Raw genomic sequence first — 26,074 nt, forward strand, 5'->3', positions numbered from 1 at the left:
TATACTATATATATATATATATATATATATAATATATATATATATATATATAATATATATATAATATATAATATAATATATATATGTATTATATATATTAATATATTTTATAAATATATATATATATATAATCGTGTGTTTTTTGTTTGTTTTTCGGCATTCATTCCTAAGGAGCCAGCCTATCAACTGCAGCCTGTAGCAAAACACAAAAAAATAAAGCCTGTGGGAGTAAACTAACTGCATTGTACAGATAGAGGATGTTGCAGAGGGATCACTAATGCTTTAAATTACAAAATGGATAGGAGAGAAAATGCTGAAGGATAATGCTGGAGAAGCTCATCTTTTGTAGAGAGGGTCTGTCATGTGAGTGAAATGCCAGTTTGCACTTTAAAGTGACTTATGGGTTTGCTTTTTGTAAAAAAAATAACCAGTGATTCATGTACAGTTAAGTCACATACAGCTGTGGTAGGATCATAGTTTAGATAACATTGTATTCTAATTCTTCCTCCACAGGTGGTGATGACCTCTCAGCAGAGGATGCTGGTAAGCCAGACTGCAATTAAAGTAAACACCATCACCGCAAGCATTGATCTGTGCAGCGTTCCTCTGACTTGGCATGAGAGTACAACCTTGCCATGCTCCTATTCAGTGGCGGTGGGCATTGTTAGATTGGCTGTACTGTGGCCCAATGGCCTTACGGGACACCATGGGGGCAAACCATATTTTGAGGAAGGGGGGTTGGTAGAGCGTGTGTGTGTGTGCGTGTGTGTGTGTCTAAATGCGTAAGCACAACTATGTGTGCCTCGAATGTCTGCCAACAGGATAGTTGGGCTGTGCACTTTTGCAACTGTTACTACCTTCCATAACAGGCAGGCTGACTTAGAGGCTCCTTGTACTGTACACAGTACAGCAGGGTGGCAGGGATTTCTGCACTCAAGGTCTCTTTCTCCCAGTCAGCTTCAGCTCCAGGACCATGGCACAACAGAGTCCTACCGACCCCACGAAGATGGGAGTGGGTCGGGCAATTGCCGTGCTTACCTCCGGAGGCGATGCCCAGGGTAAGTAGATGGTCTCCGGGGAGCATGGTGTGCCCAGGCAGTATTGCTGTTGTTTTGTTTCAGCAGGTGGCAGATCTGACTGGTGAAAATCAGCACTTAGGGACTCATCAGCAGTGACAATACAGTCAAGAATTTAAGTCTTGTCTTTGAAACTGTTCTTGGTTGTCAAAGACAAATAATAAACATAATGAATACAAACTGTGCATATATGACAATGAATTAGACTTAACACTGTAAATCAGTTTTAGCTAAAGTGCTAAGAATGGCCCAGACAAACTTCACTGCCGTGTTTAATCACCACAGCAGCTCTGTTTTAATATCGACTGTAACTACTCGCAAATTTTTACTCACTGATCATATTTAATGATTTTCCTTCTAAAGAGTTAAACTACTGAGCTATCCACTCTTATGGATAACTTATGTAAAAGGGCAGCATGAAGGACTTCACCCAGACGTGGTAGAACTACAGACGGAGATAGATGCTCCCCTGACCTTTAACTTGATGAGGAATATCTCCACTGTGACCTTTGGGAGGCGTGTCAGTGACCCCACACTATCCTGTAGTGTAAGCATGTGAGGCAGTGAGCTATTCAAATGATTCCTTCTTTTCCATCTCAAATGTATAAGATCCTTGAACAGAGTGCAAAACTGGATATCTCTAACCTTTCTTTATTTTCCTAAAATACCTAAAATACATAATCCTCATTAGAACTTGTATGTCATTTACCAAGTTTCTTCCTCCTCTCCTTCCACCTTTCTCTGTAGAACTGTATCTGTTATGGGGGCTAATTTTAGAGGCGTGACCTTTCTGTCATGTGTTTGTAAAGGGGGGAGATAGAGTGGGAGTGCAGTCCAATTCTTCCTTACTCTCCTCTCCTTTTTTACACCGTAAGTGGAGATGCTCTTGACACCCTTAAAGTTAATTTTCCATATCTTGTCCTTTAAACAACCCCTTCAAAAGAGCAGACGCAGGCCCAGTTTCCTTTCCAGCAGTTTACCGCTATCAGCTCTCCTGTGGTTCTTGATGCTCCCATTTGGTGTTTATCAGCTGATGAAGCATGTTAATATGAAGTCTAAAAAAAGAACTGTCATTATACTTGCAGAGATTAGTTGTGCTAAATCAGTGCAGATTATTATCAAAGAAAATGGTGCCTTGGAAAGAGTAAATAGCCTACTCGAGTTACCACACTAACTTAGAGACAACCAGACAGACTTTGATGTAAAACTAAAAATAATGCAAGCGAGGGTGGAATATTCTTTATTGATCCCCACGAGGCTGAGGTGTAAAAATCGGTTGTGAAAATATGCTAATCCAGTTATCATAAGTTTTTAAGAAGGGCATCATTTTGAACTTTTAACTGTATTTTCATGCATTTTACAGCTTTTCCTATCAATAAAGACCTCTCTTATGGCCATTTACATACCACCATAATAGATAAACAAATGACATAAACCTTCCTTTTTTTTCACTCCTATTCTCATTTCTGTTTTTAACAATGTGTCCAGTAATAAAAGAATAGAATATTTTTGTTAATAAATATAAACTCGTATTTGATAATTGCAGGACAGCCTGCAGAATGAGCTACCAGAACCTTTTCTGTCATTTTACACAATTTTATTTCTAACAATTTATGCCCAAAGAGTTGTGGCGACTTTGTTATGCAGAAAACTGGGATATATTGTTGTAATTGACTTTGCATTGCTTTTTCTCATACTAAATTATTCTAAAGATTAAATGTGCAGTTAAACATCTCTGTACTGATAGAAAAAGGTGTTTCATTGATCTAACTTACCCGAGATCGAAGTGGACCGTATGACCCCCATATTGTAAAAGGAGTGTGACATCCCTGCCATAGGTATAGAAAATCTGTAGGATTAGGAGTGGTGGATATTCATGCATGTAGCATGTGGGGGCCAGCTCCACGTGTAACCCAGCACCTTAGCCAAAGGCAATCACAGGAGAATTGCTCCTGTGTGTTTTTGATGGCAGTGGGAGTACAAGGAGAACAAGAAACGCAAAAGACCTTTAGCCCAGGTTTGAACCCAGAACCCTCTGGCTGTGGTCAATGGTACAAAACTTTAAACCACTCAGACTTTAAATCATTAGACATACATATGTTAGGCAGGAAGTTGCTGAAGTGCCGCATCTATCCCAAAAATTTAAACCAAACTTTTGTGCTGTCATAAGTTTCCTATACATTATTCCTGCAGGTATGAACGCAGCTGTGAGGGCCGTAGTCCGAGTGGGAATTTACACTGGAGCCAAGGTCTTCTTTGTGCATGAGGTAAATTCTGCTTTTAACTTCATTTGGTTTCTTCAGATTAATCATTGTAAACACAGATTCAAGAGCTCCAGGTGGTATGTTCAGTTTCGGCATGATGTTTGTGCAACAAACCAAAACTACCAAACCTAATATTGCAGGTATGAATGCGAGAGTGAATGAATAGTGGCATTGTAAAGTGCTTTGGGTGCCTTGAAAAGCGCTGTATAAATCCAATCCATTATTATTATTATTACCATACCTAATATTGTTATTCCGTTAATACTACCGTTAACAGTAAATATATAATAAAATAAAACGTGTGTGCTTGTTATTTTTCTTTTTAAAATTTAAAAATATTATTTGATTCTATATGGCATATATTCCACTGCCTAATATCCCCACCATAATAATAAAATCAACTGACGGAGTAGAGTAGCTGACTATATAATCACTAAGATTCCCGTGTTATTAAGCCCAAAGCTTTATCCAAGATATGACCCTTTTCACTGAGGTGATATTGTTCTTGTTTGTTAACAGGGTTACCAGGGTCTAGTAGATGGAGGAGACAATATCCGCCCTGCTACGTGGGAGAGTGTGTCAATGATGCTGCAGCTGGTGAGAACACACAAGGATGCAAAAACTGCTGGGTTTTCATTTTTGTTTGTTTTATTGTTTTTTATGTTAAAAAATGGTCACAGACTAACTTTTTGCTACACTGTAGAGCAGTAGATCAAACTAGCAGCTAAATATCAGCATTTTTAAATTGCAATACTAAATAGAAATGAAACATTTGTGCTTAGATTTTGTATAATTGCAGCTGCCATTCTCCTTATTATCCTCTTTGTGATTCTTGTCGGGGTCTGAAACCCTTCTTCATTGCCTGACGTCAGGGTGGGACTGTGATCGGCAGTGCCCGCTGTCAGGACTTCCGAACCAAGGAGGGTCGCACAAAGGCTGCTTGTAACTTAGTCAAGCTGGGCATCACCAACCTGTGTGTGATTGGAGGTGATGGCAGCTTGACGGGTGCAAACCAATTCAGAACAGAGTGGAGCGAGCTGCTGGCAGACCTTGTTAAAGCCGGTGAGAAACACAGAATTCACGTTTCTTAGCGACACAATAAACTCATGTTGTTATGAAACATCCATCGTTTTCTAAACTACTTGTCCAGTTCAGGGTTGCCTATGCCTGGCGCCGATTCTGGATCACCAGCCAATCACAGGGCTAGTTATGGAACGTGGCAAGGTGCATTTTACTGCTGTTAGCCTATTTGTCAAGTGTTTTGTCATTTTGGTCCTCAGGTAAGATCACGGCAATTGAGGCCAAGTCCGCTTCCCACCTTAATATTGTTGGCATGGTGGGCTCCATTGACAATGACTTCTGTGGAACTGACATGACCATCGGCACTGATTCTGCCCTGCATCGCATCATAGAGATCGTGGATGCCATCACCACCACCGCACAGAGGTATGCCCAGAGGCATTCGCATTTTTAAATGTGAACAAAGGAGACAACTGATTTCAGAACTCCTGACCAAAAATCTGTTATTGTGCAGTCACCAGAGGACCTTCATCCTGGAGGTAATGGGCAGGCACTGCGGGTAAGTACAGCTTGTGTGAGTGTTTTGTGCGCGTCAGTGCAAGTGTCAGTTCAGTAGTCACAAAGCTGTAATTACATTATCTCTGTGGAACCACAGAATATGGCACTGACACCAAAATAGATGAAAATGGAGGTGATGAGTTGTGTGTGATATATGTGTGTTCAAGTTATGTCATCCCAGTTTCTTTAAAAACAATCCACAAATTCTTGATATCATCTCTAAAATTGAGGACGATGTTTTGTTTTGTTTTATCTTATGTTTACTTGGTCACATTCCTTTATTGTGTTTGTTATTATCATTATTCTAGGAATTAGTTTTACAACAAAAATCTCATTTTAATATGTACCAATATTAGCGTTAGATATTTTAAAGTTTTAGAAAAAATATTACTTGGTTTAGTTTGTTTGGTTTCCAGTTACCTGGCTTTGGTGACAGCTCTAGCCTGTGGTGCTGACTGGGTGTTCATCCCAGAGATGCCCCCAGATGATGGATGGGAGGAGCATCTGTTCAGAAGACTAACAGAGGTGGATTTCACATTCATGTTCACTTTGGCTTCATTACAGTCCATACATGAAAAGTGAATTGTGATACTGTGTTTTACTCTGTCCCTCTTAGCAAAGAGGCCGTGGCACCCGCTTGAATATTATCATTGTTGCAGAGGGAGCGATGGACCGCCAAGGTAAACCAATCACCTGTGATCATGTCAAACAGGTCAGTATTGGCAGTACTCCAGAATACCACGTTAAGCTCAACTATAGTTAGAAGGACTGCTCATAAATCATCTGTCTGTACAGCTGGTATCAAAGAAACTAGGTTTTGACACCCGCACAACCATCTTGGGCCACGTGCAGAGAGGAGGGACTCCCTCTGCCTTTGATAGAATCCTGGTAATGTCTCAGTAAGATCTTCACAATGAATCACCGGCTGGTATTGTTTTCTTTATAAAGTTAACTGTGTAAAAAAATGTGTTTCAGGCAAGCAGAATGGGAGTGGAATCAGTTATGGCTCTACTGGAGGCCACACCAGATACTCCTGCTTGTGTGGTCAGCTTGTCGGGAAACATGGCTGTCAGACTTCCGCTCATGGAGTGTGTGCAAGTGGTGAGTTAAGATCCTAAGCACACAAAAAGTCAGATTTCGACACACGGGATCTTCTAAGTATCCAATATGTAATATATAACGTGTACGAGATACTGTAGGCAAGCTATAATTGGCTTTGGGGTTGATATTTTAGAATATCTGACCTAGATTTTTGTTTTCCTTCCACCTTCACCTATATCAGACTAAAGATGTCACAACAGCCATGGCTGAGGGGCGGTATGATGATGCGGTGAAGCTCAGGGGAAAGTGAGACATGTACTTTTGTGTTGCTAATACGAAATGCTCATCTGCTGCAATAATTTTTCAATGTCCATATTTTTTTGTTCTAATTTCTGGCAACAGGAGTTTTGAGAACAACTGGAACACTTACAAGATGCTGGCTCATGTCCGCCCCCCAGAGGCAAAGGTTTGAAACTGCCGTGCTACCGAATAAATTGTCTTTCAGTCATTAAGCCTCATTGAAAAACGATATCTCTCTGTAAATATTTTTAATAAAAATCAAATATCTCTGTAAATATTTCTTTGCCAGAGTAATATCAACATCGCCATACTGAATGTGGGAGCTCCGTGTTCTGGAATGAATGCTGCAGTCCGTTCAGCTGTCAGAACTGGACTCCTCCAGGGCCACCAGATGTTGGCTGTGCATGATGGCTTCGATGGCTTGGCCCATGGAATTGTAATCTAATTGCATGCAAAAAATAATAATTAAATAAATAAGACAGACCAGGGACCGTTTACTGTTTAAGCATTTAAACAGCTGTTTACCATAACTGTGCACAGCCATGACATACGATAGAGCACATGCTCTGTGACTCCACAGATTGAGCCCATTGGCTGGTCTGGAGTGGCAGGATGGACTGGAAAGGGGGGCTCCTTCCTGGGCACAAAGAGGTGAGAGGTGACAAGTGCAGTAATGAGAGTGCGTGTTACAGGTCTTACATCTCCATAACTTTTATCTTAGGGAGATATAATCTGTTATCATGTGGCTTTCTTCTGTTCTGAAGATCCCTGCCTCAGGAGTTCATGGAGAAGATCAGTCTGAGCATCACTAAGTTCAACATTCATGCTGTGATCATTATCGGAGGCTTTGAGGTGAGCAGCATTAGACTGTGATAATGCCACAGGTAGATCGGTATTCACATCATAACCTACATATTTTAGGTTTGAGCAGGGATAAAGAGTAAATGCAGGTATTATTATTATTATTATTATTATTATTATTATTATTATTATTATTATTATTATTATTATTATTCATTAAGTAGTTTTATTTAAAAAGGACCATGTACAGTATTAGCATAAACGTTGCCATTCAATGCGTTGTATCAGAGTAAGCTTAAGTTGATTTCTTTTATAATTTAAAAATATTAATACACAAAACAGTACATTTAGGAAAACAAACAAACAATGTATTTGATGCAGCATTTCACATCTCTTTAACACAGTAATAACGTATTTAACATGTGTTTACATTTGCACCCATGAGGGAGTGTCCAATTCCCCAAAACACAAAGTCCAAAGCTAGAGCCAGCTGTTCCATAGGTCAGCTACCCTCTCTATTTTTAACTTTCACAGTTAAAAATAGAACCCAGACCTCTTACAGTGTAGGTTGCCTTCAGACTGCAGCATGTAGTAGGCTCTGGCCTACACAGAAAATCAGGAAAATGTGACAGCTGAGCTTGTAGTGTAGAGCATCTGTGCACTAGAGTGGAAGCACAACCCAGTACATGCACCTCCAATTAACCCAAAACAAGCACAGAAACAGGTTTACAGCAATTGCAAAACATACACACACACACACACACGCACGCACGCACACACACACAAAAAACCAACCCTCGGTCAGTGTCAGTTACCCACAACAAATGTGGAGGTGAGTTTCTGTGTGGATGAAACCAGTCTACTCTGTTTCCGTATCTTCCTGCCACATTGAGAGCACATAAACAAGAACGACAGACACTCATTCTTTTACTGTTTTCTCCTCATAGGCATTTTTGGGAGGTCTGCAGTTGGTGCAAGCTAGAGAGAAATATGAGGAGCTGTGTATCCCACTCGTTGTTGTTCCCGCTACTGTGTCCAACAATGTTCCTGGATCCGACTTCAGCATTGGTGCTGACACTGCCCTCAACACCATAACTATGGTAAAGCTCTTATTTGGCACACTCTTAAGCACAACAAAACAACAAAACATCAAAGTCCTATGCAGCACATTGTTCTCTTCTCATGTGTCTGCATTTGTAGACGTGCGACAGGATCAAGCAATCTGCTGCTGGAACCAAGAGAAGAGTATTCATTATAGAGACTATGGGAGGATACTGCGGCTATCTGGCGACCACGGCTGGTTTAGCAGGTGGAGCTGATGCAGCCTACATTTATGAAGAGCCTTTCAACATTCATGACTTAGAGGTTTGTCTGTCTCGTCACTGATGGATATGTGGATATTTTTAAACACAGGTTTCTTATTCTTGACTTCAAAAAAAAAAATTAATTTGTAGCTAAATGTGGAACATCTGGTGGAGAAGATGAAGACTACAGTGAAGAGAGGACTCATTCTGAGGTTTGAGGGAATTATCAACATTATTACATTTATAGGGTTCACCACTGGAGGTCATATCTTATCTGTTATTCTACTTTTGTTTTAGAAATGAGAAGTGCAATGCAAACTACACCACTGACTTTATCTTCAACCTGTACTCAGAGGAGGGTAAGGGCGTGTTTGACTGCAGGAAGAACGTCCTTGGGCATATGCAGCAGGTGAACTGCTTAATGAAGATCTTCTTGTTTTTTGTTTCCAAGATCATTATTTGACACCCAGTTCAATATTATGCATTAAAGGAAACCTGTATGTTATCAGGGTGGAACCCCTAGTCCTTTTGACAGGAATTTTGGCACAAAGATGGGGATGAAGTCTGTCCTGTGGTTGACTGACAAGCTGAAGGAATGCTACAGACATGGTGAGATTTTAGTATACCTCAGAAAGCAAAATGTTGTATTGACTTGCTGACCATCGATGTTCCCTGTGCTAATGCCACTTGTGCTGTTTAAACCTTAAACCTCAAGGTCGCATCTTCGCCAACTCTCAGGATTCAGCCTGCGTGTTGGGCATGAGGAAGAGAGCTTTGGTTTTTCAGCCTCTGGCAGAACTGTCAGAACAGACTGACTTTGAGTGAGACCACATTTCTATTCTTTTTTGCTATCTAGTGCGCTGAAATAACTAAATGCAACTTCAGAAAGAATGTTTTACATATTTACTCAATAATTTGATCTCTTGATTTCATTGATTTCCCTCTGCAGTCATCGTATTCCAAAGACTCAGTGGTGGCTAAAGCTGAGGCCCATCTTGAAAATCCTGGCCAAGTACAAGGTCAGCCTGGACATCTCTGAAAAGACTGCAATGGAGCATGTCATCAAGAAGAGAGGCTTAGTTAATCAGTAGTTCAGCTGTGGGCTTATTTATAAGGCATGGGCACATGACCTGACTGTCTTCTTTGAAAGCACTTTGTAAACCATGTTTAAGGAGAGTGCAATATAAATAAAGCTATTAATTTAAAAAAAATTGTCTCACAGTGGACTCCTTCACCAAATCCCAAGGTGATCACTTTCCTTCATTGCTTATCTCACTGCTGCTGCTGCTGCTGTGCAAAAAAGGTTTTTGTCTATTTTATGCACCCAAATATAATGCCTGTCACTTTATTTCAATCTAAAGTTTATATAAAATACAGCTTTTCAGTTATCTGTAACTGTTTCCCTTTATATGAGAGCTGTCCAATATTACATCAGATTTCTTCTACTCTTTTAATCACATTTTAGACTCAAAATGTGCTCTGAAATACCATTGTCACTGTGCATTGTTATTAATTAATAATTAATTATTAATAATAATTATGATAATTAAGTACAACATGGCACGAATACCTTTAACATATAAATGAAATAATAAGCTATCTTTGATTTATATAGGCTGAAAATAGATTGTGATTGACTGTTTCATTTGAAACATGTAAATATAAATAAAAGAGCAAAAGAAAACAAAGTAAAAATCGAAACAAAATTAAGTCACCATGAATATCTCCATATGCCACACAATTTAAATGTCTAGTAAGGAGTAGGATGAAATACTCTTTACACCCTCATGGCGGTATTTAATAGTTTACAAACATGTGTTCCTCAATTTAATATATAATACGACAATGGACATGTATAATTATTTACAAGCATAAAGTTTAATTACTGCTTGTAATATTTTTCTTAATTTAAGATTTTGACAATGAGTTCTCAGTGTGATTTCTGCATTTTTCCGGCTAATGTACGATTTATATGCAGTGAGACTCAATAAAACTACGGTACCCATAATTCATTCTGTTTCCGGCTAAAACGGATGTCTTGTCGGATTGGTCTTCAACGATCTTTTAAAAACAGTGAGCGGGGGAGTAAATTCTGTGAGAGGAAAGCGGCGGACATTGATAGTAATTTTTTTAACGTACACTATTAAAAACAACATTACGCTATTGTGGAAATGTTGCTTATTGCGGGCAGCTAAAAACCTGTTTATCTACCGTACGCACAAAAAACATTTTTAAAGACGTCGACCTTCAAGTAAGTCGCAGTAACTGTTCTCGGTTAAAAGTCTGTTATAGCGTCATAGTGTATTGACGTTGTTGCTAACGCTAACTAGGCTAGCCACTGTGTTGAAGTTTAAGTTATCTTTTATTTACTCTTGGCTAACGTGTTTTCCACAGCTGTCGTCATGAAGTGTTTAAAGGTGGACGAATACATCAAGCGGACTGCTTCCGTGAGAGAAACGGAACTTTTATTCCACGAACTCGAGGTTGGGACCAGTTTATTAAGAAGAATGCTATTAACTTTAGAATTCACGTTAAATTGCTAGTCTGACGCAAGCTGTTAATGTACCTATATTAATCCATTATTAATTGCCTCTACGTTCTCGATTTGAAAGCTGGATTTATTTATGTATGGTCTTTATTTTGCAGAATTATGTAAAGGGTAAGCCCGGGCTTCAGGGTCGCACACTGTGTGACCGGATCATCAGAGCTTGTAACCATCAACTTGGAGTTGGAGGCCTTGACTTGGAGCACATCGGTCAGTTGGTGAAACTGATGGAGCTTTCTCTTCATGGCTATGACATCTTTGCAGCACTTGTGCCTCAGAGCAACCCCTTATACATGGAAAAGATTGTTTTCCATATTGTCAAAAAGCTAAGCAGCATAGAAGTTCACACTCTGTGCAGCCACATAGCTGGACTACTTTACAGTCGTCTTTCTAAAGCCCAACAGGTATGTGTTGCTTTCTCTACAAGAGTGTCTTGTGAAGTATGTCTGACATTGAGTTGAAAAATTAATAATTTAACAAGATTTGTATTTTCTGTAGGATGAAGAAGACTACTGTGTTCTTGTGAGGAGCTGTTTTTCCGTGCTGTGGAACGGACTATCTGCTGCCAAAGACAAGAAAATCTTAAATCCTCAAGACAGACTGCGCTGCCAGATGCAGGCTTTGAGCTTTCTTTTGCTTTTGGACACTGAAAATGCAACTCCATCTCTGCCTAAAGCTGTCGTATACATTGAAGATATCATCACTGAATTTGAGAGTAGCTGTGGAGTGATGACAAAGGAGGATACCTCCATTCTTCTACAGGAAATGAACACACTTTTTAACACATGTTGGACTGGTGATCAAGACTCTGACAGGGATGGCTCAAAGCAGCGTGCAGCATCACGTTTTTACGTGCTTTCTGAAATGGTGCTGATTATATTGAAGGTGCTGTGTAAGGCTGGCCACCACAGGCTGGCCTCCTCCTTCCTGAGTGAAATTGAGAGAAAGGCCTCAGAGTTTCTTAGCTGTCAGTGTACAGCAGTGGTGCTTGCCAAATGGGGAGTAATGATTCATTCAACAGTGAAAGCAGGTGATGAGGCTCGCCAGGCTTTAACAGAGTGTGCTAGGGCCGTGAGATCAGTCTCTGGTAACCTGGGTGACAGAGAAGGTCATGCATTTCTGGAAGGGTGCAGCTTTGTTGTGTGGGCTGTCGACAGTGGGTATGACAAGGGTTTAAGTGGACCGGTGCTACTGGCTTTGTTTTCTTTTTTTGAGGAACACCAAGAGTGCGTAATGAGGATACTAAACAAGGTTAGCATTGCCTCTGACGAGTCAAAATAGGTTGAAGTTTGGAAGAACTGACTTTTTCCTGATTATAAGTGCTTTTTTTAAAATTATTATTACATTTATTTTTTCAGAACTTGTCATGCCAGGCCGAGTGCAGCAGACTACAGAAGTCGCTTTGCTTCAGTATTTACAAAGGCTTTGAGTTTGCCTACGAGAGCATGCTTGCATCTGAGGTAAGTAGGGATGGATAGAGTGACAACATAACATTGTTTTGATTATGTTTTTCAAGGAAAGTAACAAAACTAAGACCCAACTAGATATTTTCTCTTATAATTACATTGTGCTGTTAATAACTTTCTTTTGCTCTTCTTCTTTTACTGTTGTTGTTTTGTTGTTGTTGATTTTGTTTTTTAATTTAGCAAAGAAGAAAGAGGAAAAAATAATAATAATAATGGATTGGATTTATATAGCGCTTTTCAAGGCACCCAAAGCGCCCCCCTGAACCACGGTCGCCCTTTGTCTGCCAATACTTATACCAGTATGCAGTTAGAGCTGTGGGGATTAGAACGACTGCAGGAGGGGCATGGATGACTAGGGAAAAATATAGAATGATTTTGATCTTTTTTTTATTTTTATTTTTTTTTAATTTTCTCTTAAACTGAACTTGGAAAGTTCTTGCGTTATAGCTTCTTTTTTTAAAAAAAAAAGTAAAACATTTTGGTAAACAAATTCAAAAAGAGAAAGCCGCTTGTTAACCACTATTATAGATAATAGAATTGCTCTGGTTTATTACTGTTTGAGTTGTGAACATACAGTCAAAAGTGTTTCTGTAGATGATGATGGTGTTGGCAAAACTGAAAAATCATATATTTCTGTGTGGTTGTTTTGTTTTTGTTTTTTTTGTTTTTTTCCCAAGTTCTGATTGTACTTGGTTTAACTGTTGGTTGTGATTTGTTGTACGTAGCTGGAGGACAGTGACACACTGGAAAGAGTGCTGCTCTACTGCCAAGCCACAGCTGGACTGATGATGACAGAACTGCATAAACTGTCTAGTGAAAACCTTGTCATCAAAGCAGGTGATTTTCTGTTATTAATGTTGTCAGTTCACTTGAAATGAAATTATATGAAAGGGTTCCTTAAATTATACCATACTTTAGATAGAAGGATTTTTCCTGACGGGCATAAATGAAACGTCAGGTAACAAAACTGCTTTTAAAGAATGTAATTACATGAAAGTTTTGTTGACTTTCTTTTGTCTCTAGCTCAAATAAGAAATACCATGAGGTAAATAGTTCAGTTTATTTGGTCAGGGTTTTTGTGCCTTTTTTTTTTTTGTCATTTTGTGTTCATGTGTCTTCTAGTAATTGCTGTGAGCAACTTGGCTTGTGGGTTGTACAACAGACGTCTCTATGACAAAGCCTTTATCCTAGTTGAAATCCTCTGCAGGGATCTGTGCAAAAATTGCCCTGCCTCTCTCTCTGTGGATAGGGTAAGTGTTCTTTAATGATTGTGTAATCTTATATCTCTGGTCATATTTTGTAGTGAAGCACAGCTAGGGGAAAATTTGGGCGTTTATGACTAACATTAGTATGCAGACTGCAGCAGTTGGTTTACGAATGAAACCAACGTAATGTATGGGAAATTTATTATATTTGCTAAATATTTGGAGTACTTTCTTTAAAATGTCTGTTTTTACGGTTTGTGATCAGTTGAGCCGGCCCTTCATGCTGGCTGTGCAAACTTCACGGCGGACTGGGCAGTATGATCGAGCTCTGGACTGGGTGATCCTGTGGCTGAAGGCTTTGGGGGACAAAATCACTGCTCACATGACTGAACCTGTATCGCTGTGGGTGAAAACAAAGACTGATGCAGCGTGTAATTCTGAAGAAGACATTAGGCTCAGGTACAAACAAGGACTAATGAAGTGACTTTTATTGTATGCTTGTCTTAGATATGTCTTTTCTAACAATATTAAATGAGTGAAATATTGATTTAACAAAAGATAAATGCTTGTTTTGTGTTGGCCATTTCTTGAGCAGGACGTTGCGTGACGGTTTTGGTCCTGATGTACCTGATGAGAATGTAATGCTGCGCCTTTTGGAGGAAGAGCTTAGTGCTTACAAGGAGATGCCAGGAGATACAGCCCAGGAACGGTACAACACTCTGTGTGATCTGTTGGATATCTGTCATGAGGAGAGTTCCCATATACATCTGCGGGCTGTTTACCTCTGTGAAATGGCCAAAGTTGTGTGCTTCCAGGATTTCAGTGAACAGACTGACTGGTAAGAACTTTTTTTTTTTTTTTGCACCAGTTCTAATGAACTCTGGTCCTTGAGAGACAAAACACATTCTTTAGTGTACCACCAAACTGTGTACTTGGGTTATCACCATCTATGGAAAGTAAATGTTTTCTCTGTGCTCATTATGTTATATTATTTGTGTACACAGCTCAGCAGTGGATTTTATTCACGAAGCTCTACGACTTCTTGATGAAGAACCAGAGACTCCAGAGAATGCAGACAAACTGAAGGATGACAAAGCCCATGCTTTGCTATGGCTTTACATCTGCACTCTGGAGAAGAACCTTCAGGAGGTGAGCGCTGTGTCATCAATCATCTGCTTGTTTTTGTGGATTGCTGTTGTTTGTTTGCACAAAGGTGTGAGAAGGAGTAAAACTGAAAGTGTAAAGTCCGGTTTGCATAGTGGAAGCCATGAGAGGTTATTTAGAGGTCCCTATTCAAATGAATGGGAAGAGAGACATATATTTTAATTTTAAGGGAACTGTGTATGGAATCAGCAGTTGAGTCCAGTAAAGACCAGACATCAAAGTCTGATGACTTTGTCCCGAAATACTTTTTAAAAGCTTTATACTCTGCATGTGCACGTGCACAGTTTCATGATATGTTTCACAAACATAAGTGGCTAAGCTGTTTCCCAGTTCAGCAGTCGATTGGCTCTTTAGAGAAGGACAGCAGCCATATTAGCTTGCCTCCTCGTTTTATATAATGTTTCTGGTGTTAGTTTGATACTTCTTATTTGTTTGTGTTTGGATTAATTGTTGATTGTTTTTTTTGTTGTTTTTTTTTTTTTACCAGGCCATTGATAGTGACAGAAAAAGGAAAGAGCTGCGTGAGCAGACACAGTGTGTGACCAGTTCCATAGGAAACAATGATTTTGATTATGAAGACAAGCAGAAAACACAGGACAGTATTCCGGTTTATGAAGGGCTGCATTTCAACCTGACTGCAGAGCACAGTAAGAAATTTTTTTTTTTCCCCCGTCAGTCAAATCTAAACTGATTGTTTGTTATTGGATATGTTTGTGTGATATTTACAGTCCTCCTTGTTTTTTTTTGTCTTCAGAGTTGTGTCAGCCGTTGGAAAGCGCTTTGGATATTTGGACCACTATTTTTCAGAGTGAAACCCTGCCTTCTGTCAGAGAGCCAAAAGAGACGTGTCGTTCCATTGGTGTGACTGCATCACTGTTCAGACTCATGGGAAAGGTAACAGCACAGGATGTGTAAAATGTTTTCTTTATGCTCCGTTTTGCTAATATCAGTCATTCTAGAAGCACATTTTGCCACTTGGTAACCAATGAAAAATTAATTGGTTGAACATGTTTTTGGTTTGTTTGTTTTTTTTGAAGCTGCACTGCAAGTAATGGTATGTTTGCTGTGTTGCAAGAATATTCACTGACCATGTTTTTGTTTCCAGCAAGTTATCTAAACACCAATTCCATCCACTTAAAAAAAGAAAAAAGGAAGAAAAAAAAAAAAGAAGGCATGATTGAATCCTTTTGTGTGTTAAATAATAATTATGTTAAATAGTTATGATATCAAACTTTACCAGAATAAGTGTATGGCCAGAGAGATTTCTTGTAACTGTTTTGTTTTCTGTTGTTTAGCCTCTCCAGGCTTTGAAGGCTCTCCAGATTTTGACGGACTTCTCAAGGAAACTGGCTGATAACGAGGCCTGTGCCAGCTCGCTCATTCATTCAGCCAGTATTCTTCTTGATTTGGGCTCCACAGAACTGGCGCAGGTAATGCATGCCGTTTAGTAACCTTTCTTACTTTCTATGCTTTTGTTTAATAAGAGGCAATATCCAAATGCGCCATATTGTTTTTAGACACAGCTAGACCAAGTGGAATCAGTTCTCCCAAGTAACACAGCAGAGGGATCTTCATCCTTGTCCTTACTGGCAATCCTGGTGAAAGCTCAGTGCCATTACAACAATGGGCAGGTATGTAGCATTCTTCACATTAATCCACTGATTTTGATTTTCCTAAAACATATTATTCTTGCAAGTTATCATTGTTGGCGGGATTTTGTCTTTTAATTGCCCTTCTTGCGTTTGCTCCCATTTCAGATTGACTGTGGACTTCGCTGCCTTATTGAAGTGCTGAAGGAACTAAAGAAGCAGCAGAAACAGTCAAAAAGCTGGTACTTGCTGCGTGCACGGACTCTGCAAACATGCGCTTCTTTTTTGAGCATAGATGCAGCTCTGCTTCCCCAAGTTCAGAAAAATCTTATAATGGAACAAGGTTAGAAGCACTTGCAACTCTTTCTTGAGCCAGATGGCCTTGTGTGTTTTTAATTTTGCATTGTTAGAATATGGCGAAGAAGTTTTCACCTATAGTATGTATGTATGCATGTGTATGTATCTCTTAGGTATAAGTACTTCAGATGGTGCCCTGTACGAGAGCCTAAAGCTTCTTTGCAGCCTTCTGGTTACTTTGGTAGGAAAGGGCCTCTATGGGACTACCACCAGCAGCAACAGTAGCACAAACGTGGTTTTCATCAACCAGGGTATGTTTGTCCCTCATTCTGAAAGTCATTGGTGCTTGTTTTGCCTCTTGTAACTGTCTTCCTATTCCCTTCTTATCCCCTATGAGCAGGAGATAACCTGGCACTTAAGTGGCAGCTGCTTGCAGAACTGCTAAACTGTTCTAAGAAGATGGTGTCTGTGAGGAGCGACTGCGGGGCCATTAATGACGCCAGACTACAGTGTCTAGAAGCCTTGAAACTGGCCATAAAACTTCAAACACTCAGCCAGTATGTACATGTACATCTTAGTGAGTTAAAATGCAGTTTTTATGAGATATTTGTCTATATGCTTTCTACATTGGTGATGTTAATGTATTGAAGTGACATTTTTATTGTGGCTTGTTTTTTTTTTTTGTTTTTTTTACACTGAGCACAGTAAATTATGAATTCCTGTTAACAGTGTTTTATTTTGTTGTTTGTTTTGTAGATGTTCCGAGTTGCTGGTGATGAAAGCAGAGTTGGAGCTGATGCAGGGAGAAAAAGATGAAAGTAGAACTGATTTGGACATCGTCAGAAACCTTCTGGAGCGCTCCACAGGTCTGTAAATGTATAGCTCCAACACATGGGGCCAGATGTTAGTTTAATAGTGTTGACTTCCAATAAAAGGTAATGAATGATATGATCACAACTGAAATGTTGCTTTTCATGTTATTGAGTCACAATAGACAATGAGACTGGACTTACCAGAGGCCACGTGAAATTATAAAATATGTTGCAAGGTTGTTGTTTTGTAACTTTTTTTTTCTTTTGTTTTCCCAAAGATTTTTCTGATCAGGTGCAGAGGGCTGAAGTGAAAATCAAGCCAAGGAAAGGTCGTCCTGTCCAGAGACCTCAGTCTCCTCTTCCAACCATAGAGGATGATCTCAAGGACATCTTGAGCACCAGGTGGACCTCCAAAGAGCCTATAGTGAAGGATCTGTCCGGCTCTCCACCTCTCAAAGCCCTGCCTCACCGCTGGCTGTCGTCACTGACCCATGAACCTGAATGTCAGTGCCCTTGCTGCTCCGAACCCTGTCTAGGTCGTGCCACTGCTCGCTGGGCAGCTGCACAAGCTGATCTGCTTCTTCAGCTGGATCCGAATGACACCAGTGTCAGCTCCAAACTTCAATGGGCAACATTATCCCGCTCTAAGACTGTTACTGCCAAACTTGGAGTAAAATTGGCTAAACTCTTCCCTCTGTACAATACTGGCAAGCATATTTCTAAACCCTCCCTAATGCAGGATATAGTTGGCCGTGTTTATCTGCACATGGCTTTGTCTGGGGTAGATCCGAGCCTTACCAAGGTCTGTGCTATATGGAAAATACTGGAAGCTGGGTTAGCTTTTGTTGAGTCTACACCTTCTCCAATGCTAAGGCCTGTGAGAGCAGGCCTAATGACAGCCAAAGCCATTGCATCCCTGATAAGCTTGGCTGCCAAAAACGAATGCACTCCTGAGGAGCTCTTTTCAAAAGCTTGGACTTGGAATATGCCGAAAGAGGGCAAAGACCTGAAATCAGAACAGAAAAATGATCCTCCTGCATCTGTACTGAAAAAATCTAAAGACGTCATTAAAAACTCAGTTACTGCTGATCCAAAAAAGGAGGCAAAGAAGACCAGGTCTGTCAAACCTAAGATTCGAGTCACAAGCTCCTCAACCAAAGAAAAGAGTCAGGTTCCTATCACACCAGTAACTGTAAAGTCTTATCCTTTTGTTAAAGAGCTCAGCTCTTATGACTTCAACACAGCGGTACCTACTTTGGCCCTTACTCCTGTACAGATGGTAAGATGCCCTGCTTCAGTGCAGAAACCATCAAGGACTGCTCCTAAGCTACAGTTTCATGTGTATGAAGAGTTGTCTCCAGTTCAAGGCAAAGCTCAGCCTGTGCCTGCTGCTCCTAAACGAACAAAGAAATCTCGTTTCAAGGTAAGCATCTAATGATGTGAGATTTTATTATTTCATGATGTGCACTCCAATTTTATGCAAAAAATAAGAAAAATGTCTTTAAATTTTAATTATAGGTGGAATTTAGTGATGAAAGTGACTCAGAGGCTAATGCGCAGGCAGAGCCCAAAGTAAAAGCTGAAGCCTCTAAGACACGAACAACTGCTAGGAGAGCTGGCCACAATACCAAAACAACCCCAGATGCACCTGCAGAGAAGGTTCCCCCCAAGAGGCAGGTTAGAGGGAAAAAAAGCACCGTGGTCCCTCATGCTGCTTCTTCTGAGGACGAGACATTGGTCTGTCGGCCTGGTTCAACAAGAAGAACCAGAAAACAAGTTTCCGCAGCTGCTGTGGAGGAACCAGACACAATGAGGACCATTGAGGAGGAAACTCCAGAAATTCTGGACATGAGCATTGAACAACTTAGGACATCAGATGCTGAGGACAATTCAGCTGCAAGTAAAGATAACAGTATGTATTTTGTGCACGTTTTGGAACATCTACATGTCAGTCATTCACATGTATTGCTGTTTTGTTTTTAAATTACATCAGTGAATTCAGATTACAGAGAAGTTTCTCCCTAACTCCCTTGTCAGTAAAGTGCGTAGTTGTAGTTTTCACAACATTTACTTGAGGAACAAATATCCGCAAGCAAATACAAATATCGATAGTGGTCACTATAGTCTCTAACAAAATATCTTGACTGTTTCTCTAGACGTGGATTTTGAGGTGCTGCGGAGGGATATGTGCGGTAATCTGGAGAGAGATGAGCTGTTGGTTCTCAGAAGCAGAGGTCATCTGAGAGAGAATGCACAAATCCACCTCTCTCATGCAGACAGCAGGCCAGGTGAGCCAATATCAGATGATGCAGTATTAATAATGGACTGGATTTATACTTGTATCTTATGATTGGGTGCCAGCAAAAGGAAAACAATGTAAAATGAGTTCAAGTACTATAAAGGAAGGGTTGCTTTATAAAGTAAAACAAGGGCTATGATACCACGACTGTAAACCAGATTTGTATGGTAACACGGTTTTTAAGTTTTAAAATGTAATTATCTGATCCAAAGTGTCAAAAAAGGGCCACAACAATAGAAAAATAAACATGGAAGTAATATATTAGATGTGGAGTTCTTAATGAAGTTTCATCCTTAACATCTTTTTTCAGACAATCTCACTTTGGAGGATGTTCAGTCATTGCTCCGTTCAGCGTGGTTGACTCTTCAGCACTTCCCCCCTCCCACTCTTTATCCGACCCTGTGTGCTCTTTTGGCCTTGACCACGGGACAGCAAAACTCTGTAACCACAGCAATGCTACATAGCCATTCTGTGGGCATCACAAGTCGGCATTGCACAATCAGGCATATAGCCAGTTGTCTCAAGTAAGCACCTGTAATATGAAGTGTCAATTTATGATTTTCCACTCATGACATTCTATTTTCTGACACCCGTCATTTCTATTGTAATAGAAAGCTGAAAAAAACTTCCAGTGAGCTGGAGGACAAGATGCATACTCTGAGTCTGAATGAGCTCACTCAGACTGTGTGTGAACAGAGGCTGGCTCAGATGGAGAACATCTTTTCATTCCCAACAGCTGACCCCTCGACCTTTCCAGAGACCCACGGCCAAGAGTTTATCCAACAAATCCAGCACCTTCCTTCAGGTAGAATAATACTTTCTTTGATTTCTCTTGCTACCCTGACAGCAGTGAGCGTCTTCTATTTTAGCATCCATAGCCCAACTATGTCAGAATCTTTAGCATTTGAAAGGCTAAGCTAAGTAAAAGCAGAGTTTGCATTATCAATGTGACCTAAATAACATCATTTGACAGTTTCTCTGTCTATACTTTCTGTTTTAGGAGTGACTGCATGTGTGATGTCTGTAATGGGAGTCAAACCAGGAGAAATGAGCAACAGCATCATGCTGACACGTCTGGAGAAAAGTTCTGCTCCTGTCACAGTTTATATTGACACATCTAAACAAAAGGTGAAGGTTTTCAGCAGACTGTTGATCTATTTTCTTCAAAGCAAATACATTTACAATTAATGCAAAATGAAAATGTAAACTAACATAGTTTTTACCTCTCAGCCATAAAAAGACTGATGGGGTATTACCACCCAACTTTGTGAACACAATAACATGAACAAGGAGACGTAAGATTTTTATACCATAAGTGTATCTATTAAAAATCTCAGACAACTTTGTCTCGTCAACGTCAGAGGTCAAGTTTTCTGAAAGTCTTGTGAATGCAATAGCTTAAGAAAGAAGTCACCTAGGATTTTCAAATTCATAGCACAGGTGCATCTACTAGGGAGCTTAAATCTAGAAACAATCAAGTAAGGAATTTTATTACTGTCATAATCTGACGCCTGAATTTAAATACTTTGTTTGGTTCTGTGACTTCATGCCTCAGTCTTGACACTCAACAGCAGCAGCCCCAGTGCTTTGTCCAGCTTTGTTTATAAGACCTTTAAATCATATTTTTAACAGACAATGACTAACTTTGACTTTCTGTTGTGCAGCATCCCATTAGCCAGTTAGTCCAGGAGATGGATAGTATTCTGGTCGAGCAGAAGGTTGTGAGCTGTGTGTCTGAGAAAGCCAAGTGGTGGGAGGGCCGCAGGACTCTCGACTCTCGAGTTGAGGTCAGTATTACAGATAAATGACGTTGCTGGACTTCATAGTGCCTGCATTTTTCACCTACTTTGATTTTGTTAAACAGTCATTTAGACCAAAAAGTGTCATAGAAACAAAATTTCTATGAGCAATGTGAATTGCTGTTTTAGAGCGTTCTTTTAAAGTGGAAACATTTTTGCTATCTCACCTTCAGCAACTCTTGAAGGACATGGAGAGGTTGCTTGGATGCTGGAGAACCTTCCTTCTACCCCTTTCATTGGATGCTGAGCTTTCCAAACAGACCCAACACCTTTACAAGGCATTATCTGCAAGGGGGGTGCCAGTGCAAGAAGAGATGTTGAAGGTGGTGTTTTTTTTTGTTTGTTTTTGTTTCATTTCCATGGATCTTTAACATCAGGTTAATTGATTATTTTGACCACTAATGCCTCTGACTTGTCTTAGGTTCTGCTTTCTGCATCTCCTGTGCTATCTGAAGACGATTTGAAAAGATTCACTCTAGGAGTTTCTCCACAGTGGGACACTGAGTGTGATCAGCTTCTTCACACTGCTGTGTCCCAGCTCTTACAGAGGGATGAGCCCCGAAATCATGTGGTTCTAATCCTTGACAAGGTTGGTTTCATCATCTCTGTGAAATACTGAATTCACTTTTATAGCTAATGCAGGCATGTGTGTCACTACAAGTTGAAAAGCATCACTGCATTGTATCACTTGTGAGAAGACAAAGTATTTGCTGCTTATCAGCTTTTGTGCTTTTTGCTGCAGTACCTTCAGAAGTTGCCATGGGAGAGCATTCCCGTCTTAAAGTCTAGCTCTGTAAGTCGGATGCCTTCTCTGCACTCGCTGCTTGGACTGAGCATTCAAAAAGAGGTATGATTAAGCTCTATAACTGTCAGGTAGGACTCATACATGTATGTTAAGGCGTTTAACATTCACACCTCTCATTAACTGCAATGCTAATAAAGACATTCCCATGCTGTCAAGGATTAATGCAAAGTGTCTGTATTGCTAATGAAATAGTTGATTTCAATAGTCGCAATGTTATCATTATTTCAATCATTCTTTTAGACTGACTCCGAGTCTATTTTGAGGCGTGGTGTGGATGCAAAGAAAGTGTTTTATGTGCTCGATCCTGATGACAATTTAGGAAACTCCCAGGAGCGTTTCAAAGACTGGTTTTGCAGGTGAGACTGAAACATATCAGTAATTGAGCACAAGTCCATGCATAAATGTTTTTCATCAGTTCAGTTTTCTATTCTCATTAAAGTAAACCGGACTGGGAAGGAGTGTGTGGAGTTGCACCTGCCCTGGGCCGACTAGAAGAAGCTGTTGCTACAAAAGACGTCTACATGTGAGTTTCAGTTTTTCAAGTAAAAATTAACTACTGATTCAAACCCCTTTATTGTTTGAACATTTTTTCTCTCTTCAAGATTCACTTTAAAATTCTTTAAAAAGAAAAAAAAGGGTCTCCCTTAAAAACACATTAAAACCAATAATGTCAACCTGAATGAACTACATATATATATATATATACATACTTGTAAAAATTAACTCTGTAAGCAGACCACTAAGCACTGTGATGGACTCCAAGGCACTTCATCACTTGGGTAATACTCTCATCTTGGCAGCATCATGCTATTGGTGTACCTGTCAGGGCTTAAGGGAAAGAGGTTGGGGTGAAAGTTTATATATTAGTAAAAATCATTCAGCCACGGTCTTGTTGGAGTAGCTTGAGGACAAGTCTGGTTTTACCATCGTTGTTGCTAACGACAACCCGTAAAAACAGGCGCTTGTCCGTCTATAGTGTGGTTATATTAAATATAAGAGAAAGAGAGAACTTTAAGAAATTAATATAGCCACTACAGTGACCATCAAAACGATGAAAAAATATTGTTTTATTTTGCGACACCACGAAACAAACGATAGCGTAAAATGAAACGATAGACGTTTTTATATCGTCATCCGATATATATCATTATATCGAACAGCCCTATGTAGAGATGTGTACAAAAAGACCCAAAGCTTAATGTGCTACTTTGAGGGCCTTCTGGAGATAAGTAAGGGGCAGTGTGCAGAAAGTGAAGGTGTCTGGATGGTGACCCTGAGCTTTACTGTAGATGGTTCACACTGGGACTGATTTCTTAATCAAAAATAAAACTTTCTCTTTGTCAAACATATAATAGTCATTCTATTTTACATAATTGGGGCTTGTTTTTCGTAACATTCAGTTCTGTCAACAGATTTCCATCCATCTTTTTTTACCTTGTATTTCTATTTTTTTTTTTTTTTTCTCTGTTCGTTTTGTGAGTTTCACTTTTTTTAATCTATCTCTCCATGATTTTAGTTATGTGGGCCATGGAGCAGGAGCCCGATTCCTGGACAGCCAGGCTGTTCTCAAACGGCCGCTGAGGGCAGCATCTCTGCTGTTTGGCTGCAGCAGCGGAGCCCTGGCTGTCCGGGGGCAGCAGGAAGGAAATGGCATTGTGCTAAATTACATCATAGCAGGCTGGTAAGATATTTTTGCATTTTCATTCAAGTGCAGCTGAATGAAAACTCGATAACATGATCATATGAAATGCACAGCATTTCCTTTTGATGGCTGAAGCAAGTTATAATAGCTGATGTGAAACCTTTTCATTGTATGCATTTATTTTTAACTTGTGCACTACAAAGTACTTATGATTACAACCTAAAAACAAAAATTTAAATAAAGAAAAATAAACATAAATAATATATATTTTTTAATACTGCTGTTGCAGATTTAATTGCAATTTTTTTTTAAACAAACTGTTAACAGAAGGAATATTTGGGAATCTTATGTACAGGATGGGCCATTTATATGGATACACTGTAATAAAATGGGAATGGTTGGTGACATTAAAGTCCTGTTTGTGGCACATTAGTATATGTGAGGGGGCAAACTCCTCAAGATGGGTGGTGACCATGGTGGCCATTTAGAAGTCGGCCATCTTGGATACAACTTTTGTTTTTGTTCTGCGGGAGACTCAGGTCGTTTGGAGTGGAGGGCCCACTCCTGAAGACCTTCTATGACTCTGTTGTGGCTTCTGCTATCTTTTATGGCGTGGTCTGCTGGGGCGGCAGCATCTCTGCTAGGGAGACAGGAAGAGGACTGAACAGGGTCGTATCTTCTGAGGGCCAGTCTCTGCTGTACTACGAGCATTGCTACCTCTGTGACCCAGTGGGGGTTGGTTCAGATGACACAGGAGAACGGCGGCTAAGCTGTCATCCCTGTTGGACAACATCTCCCACCCCATGCAGCAGACTGTGACAGCACTGAGCAGCTCCTTCAGTGGGAGACTGCGGCACCCACGGTGTGGGACGGAGAGATTTCGCAGGTCTTTCCTCCCCACTGCTGTCAGACTCCATAATAAAGACTTTAACTGATCAAGCACACACATCCATACATATGCAATAATACTAAGTGCAATAATCCTTTCTGTCATCGTTGTATTTTTACTCAGTTGTATATAGTATTTGTATTCTATTTTTATCTTATTGTATATTTATTTTATTCTATTTTATTCTACTGTATATAGTATTTTATTTTATTCTATTCTATTCTGTACAGTTGTGTACAGTATATTATTCCTATTGTATTCCTAATTTTTGCTATATAACTTTTGCACTGTCCACTTTCTGCTGTGACAAAACAAATTTCCCACGTGTGGGACTAATAAAGGTTATCTTATCTTACGTTCCCTGAGTTTTTCCAGCAAGATGGTGCACCACCACATTATGGGTGCCAGGTCCGAGCATTCCTAGATGAACAGTTTCCTGGAAAGTGGATTGGTCGTCGTGGGCCAGTTGAATGGCCCCCAAGGTCTCCCGATCTGACCCCCTTAGACTTTTATCTTTGGGGTCATCTGAAGGCAATTGTCTATGGTGTGAAGATACGAGATGTGCAGCACCTGAAACTACGGATACTGGATGCCTGTGCTGGCATTTCTCCTGCGGTGTTGCTATCAGTGTGTGAAGAGTGGAAGAAGTATAAATGGATTAACTTGTTATGTGAAGCCAAAGCAAGCAGCTGAGAAGGAACTGCACTCAAAATAGATTTTGATTGAAACAAGATATTTTACCTGTATTTATAAAAACAAATGTACATCCATTAGATTCTATTTTTTAGATTTAGGGACCACTGTTCTTTATTAAAATGATTTCTGTCAGTTTACAAAATAAGCCTTGTATTGCCTTAAAATGATCCCTTAAATAAAGTCAGTATGCAGTTTTCTGACAAACTTGAACAGTTCACTGGATCTATAAGATACGAGATGTGCAGCACCTGAAACTACGGATACTGGATGCCTGTGCTGGCATTTCTCCTGCAGTGTTGCTATCAGTGTGTGAAGAGTGGGAGAAGAGGGTTGCATTGACAATCCAACACAATGGGCAGCACATTGAACACATTTTATAAGTGGTCAGAAACTTGTAAATAACTCATGAAAGAATAAAGTTACGTTGAAACCAAGCACACCATTGTTTTTCTTGTGACATTACCAATAAGTTTGATGTGTCACATGGCCCTCTTCCTATTGA

The 26,074-nt window shown here is 39.9% G+C and overlaps 2 protein-coding genes across 2 annotated transcripts in view; both read left to right on the forward strand.

Annotated features, from left to right (window-relative positions):
• The first annotated feature begins 802 nt into the window (after positions 1–802).
• On the forward strand, positions 803–9,575 carry pfkmb (phosphofructokinase, muscle b). The gene is made up of 22 exons (XM_005924910.3): positions 803–1,058; positions 3,270–3,343; positions 3,860–3,937; positions 4,213–4,402; positions 4,621–4,786; positions 4,875–4,919; positions 5,335–5,443; positions 5,535–5,630; positions 5,714–5,806; positions 5,894–6,019; positions 6,201–6,265; positions 6,362–6,425; positions 6,549–6,695; positions 6,840–6,910; positions 7,024–7,111; positions 8,008–8,160; positions 8,261–8,425; positions 8,515–8,576; positions 8,662–8,773; positions 8,874–8,973; positions 9,080–9,185; positions 9,314–9,575. Exons 1-22 carry the CDS (start codon positions 974–976, stop codon positions 9,453–9,455), a joined length of 2,337 nt encoding a protein of 778 aa, XP_005924972.1. The 5' UTR covers positions 803–973; the 3' UTR covers positions 9,456–9,575.
• An 836-nt stretch (positions 9,576–10,411) lies between these two features.
• Positions 10,412–26,074, forward strand: part of espl1 (extra spindle pole bodies like 1, separase) — a 17,189-nt gene continuing 1,526 nt past the window's right edge. Inside the window, exons 1-31 of the mRNA XM_005924909.3 lie at positions 10,412–10,615; positions 10,759–10,847; positions 11,011–11,313; positions 11,408–12,160; positions 12,268–12,369; positions 13,101–13,212; positions 13,498–13,625; positions 13,846–14,039; positions 14,176–14,418; positions 14,585–14,729; positions 15,232–15,391; positions 15,499–15,638; positions 16,040–16,174; positions 16,262–16,375; positions 16,502–16,676; positions 16,804–16,941; positions 17,031–17,187; positions 17,387–17,496; positions 17,721–18,865; positions 18,961–19,354; positions 19,599–19,730; positions 20,052–20,265; positions 20,353–20,546; positions 20,742–20,869; positions 21,406–21,528; positions 21,714–21,863; positions 21,962–22,129; positions 22,283–22,387; positions 22,586–22,701; positions 22,785–22,868; positions 23,862–24,026. Coding sequence (XP_005924971.1) covers positions 10,767–10,847; positions 11,011–11,313; positions 11,408–12,160; positions 12,268–12,369; positions 13,101–13,212; positions 13,498–13,625; positions 13,846–14,039; positions 14,176–14,418; positions 14,585–14,729; positions 15,232–15,391; positions 15,499–15,638; positions 16,040–16,174; positions 16,262–16,375; positions 16,502–16,676; positions 16,804–16,941; positions 17,031–17,187; positions 17,387–17,496; positions 17,721–18,865; positions 18,961–19,354; positions 19,599–19,730; positions 20,052–20,265; positions 20,353–20,546; positions 20,742–20,869; positions 21,406–21,528; positions 21,714–21,863; positions 21,962–22,129; positions 22,283–22,387; positions 22,586–22,701; positions 22,785–22,868; positions 23,862–24,026 — 6,308 coding nt within the window. The 5' untranslated portion in view covers positions 10,412–10,615; positions 10,759–10,766. The remainder of the gene's footprint in view (positions 10,616–10,758; positions 10,848–11,010; positions 11,314–11,407; positions 12,161–12,267; positions 12,370–13,100; positions 13,213–13,497; positions 13,626–13,845; positions 14,040–14,175; positions 14,419–14,584; positions 14,730–15,231; positions 15,392–15,498; positions 15,639–16,039; positions 16,175–16,261; positions 16,376–16,501; positions 16,677–16,803; positions 16,942–17,030; positions 17,188–17,386; positions 17,497–17,720; positions 18,866–18,960; positions 19,355–19,598; positions 19,731–20,051; positions 20,266–20,352; positions 20,547–20,741; positions 20,870–21,405; positions 21,529–21,713; positions 21,864–21,961; positions 22,130–22,282; positions 22,388–22,585; positions 22,702–22,784; positions 22,869–23,861; positions 24,027–26,074) is intronic.

The sequence above is a fragment of the Haplochromis burtoni genome, unplaced genomic scaffold (assembly GCF_018398535.1).
Source record: "Haplochromis burtoni strain Fernald_Lab_line unplaced genomic scaffold, NCSU_Asbu1 Contig_79, whole genome shotgun sequence".
Lineage (NCBI taxonomy): Eukaryota > Metazoa > Chordata > Actinopteri > Cichliformes > Cichlidae > Haplochromis > Haplochromis burtoni.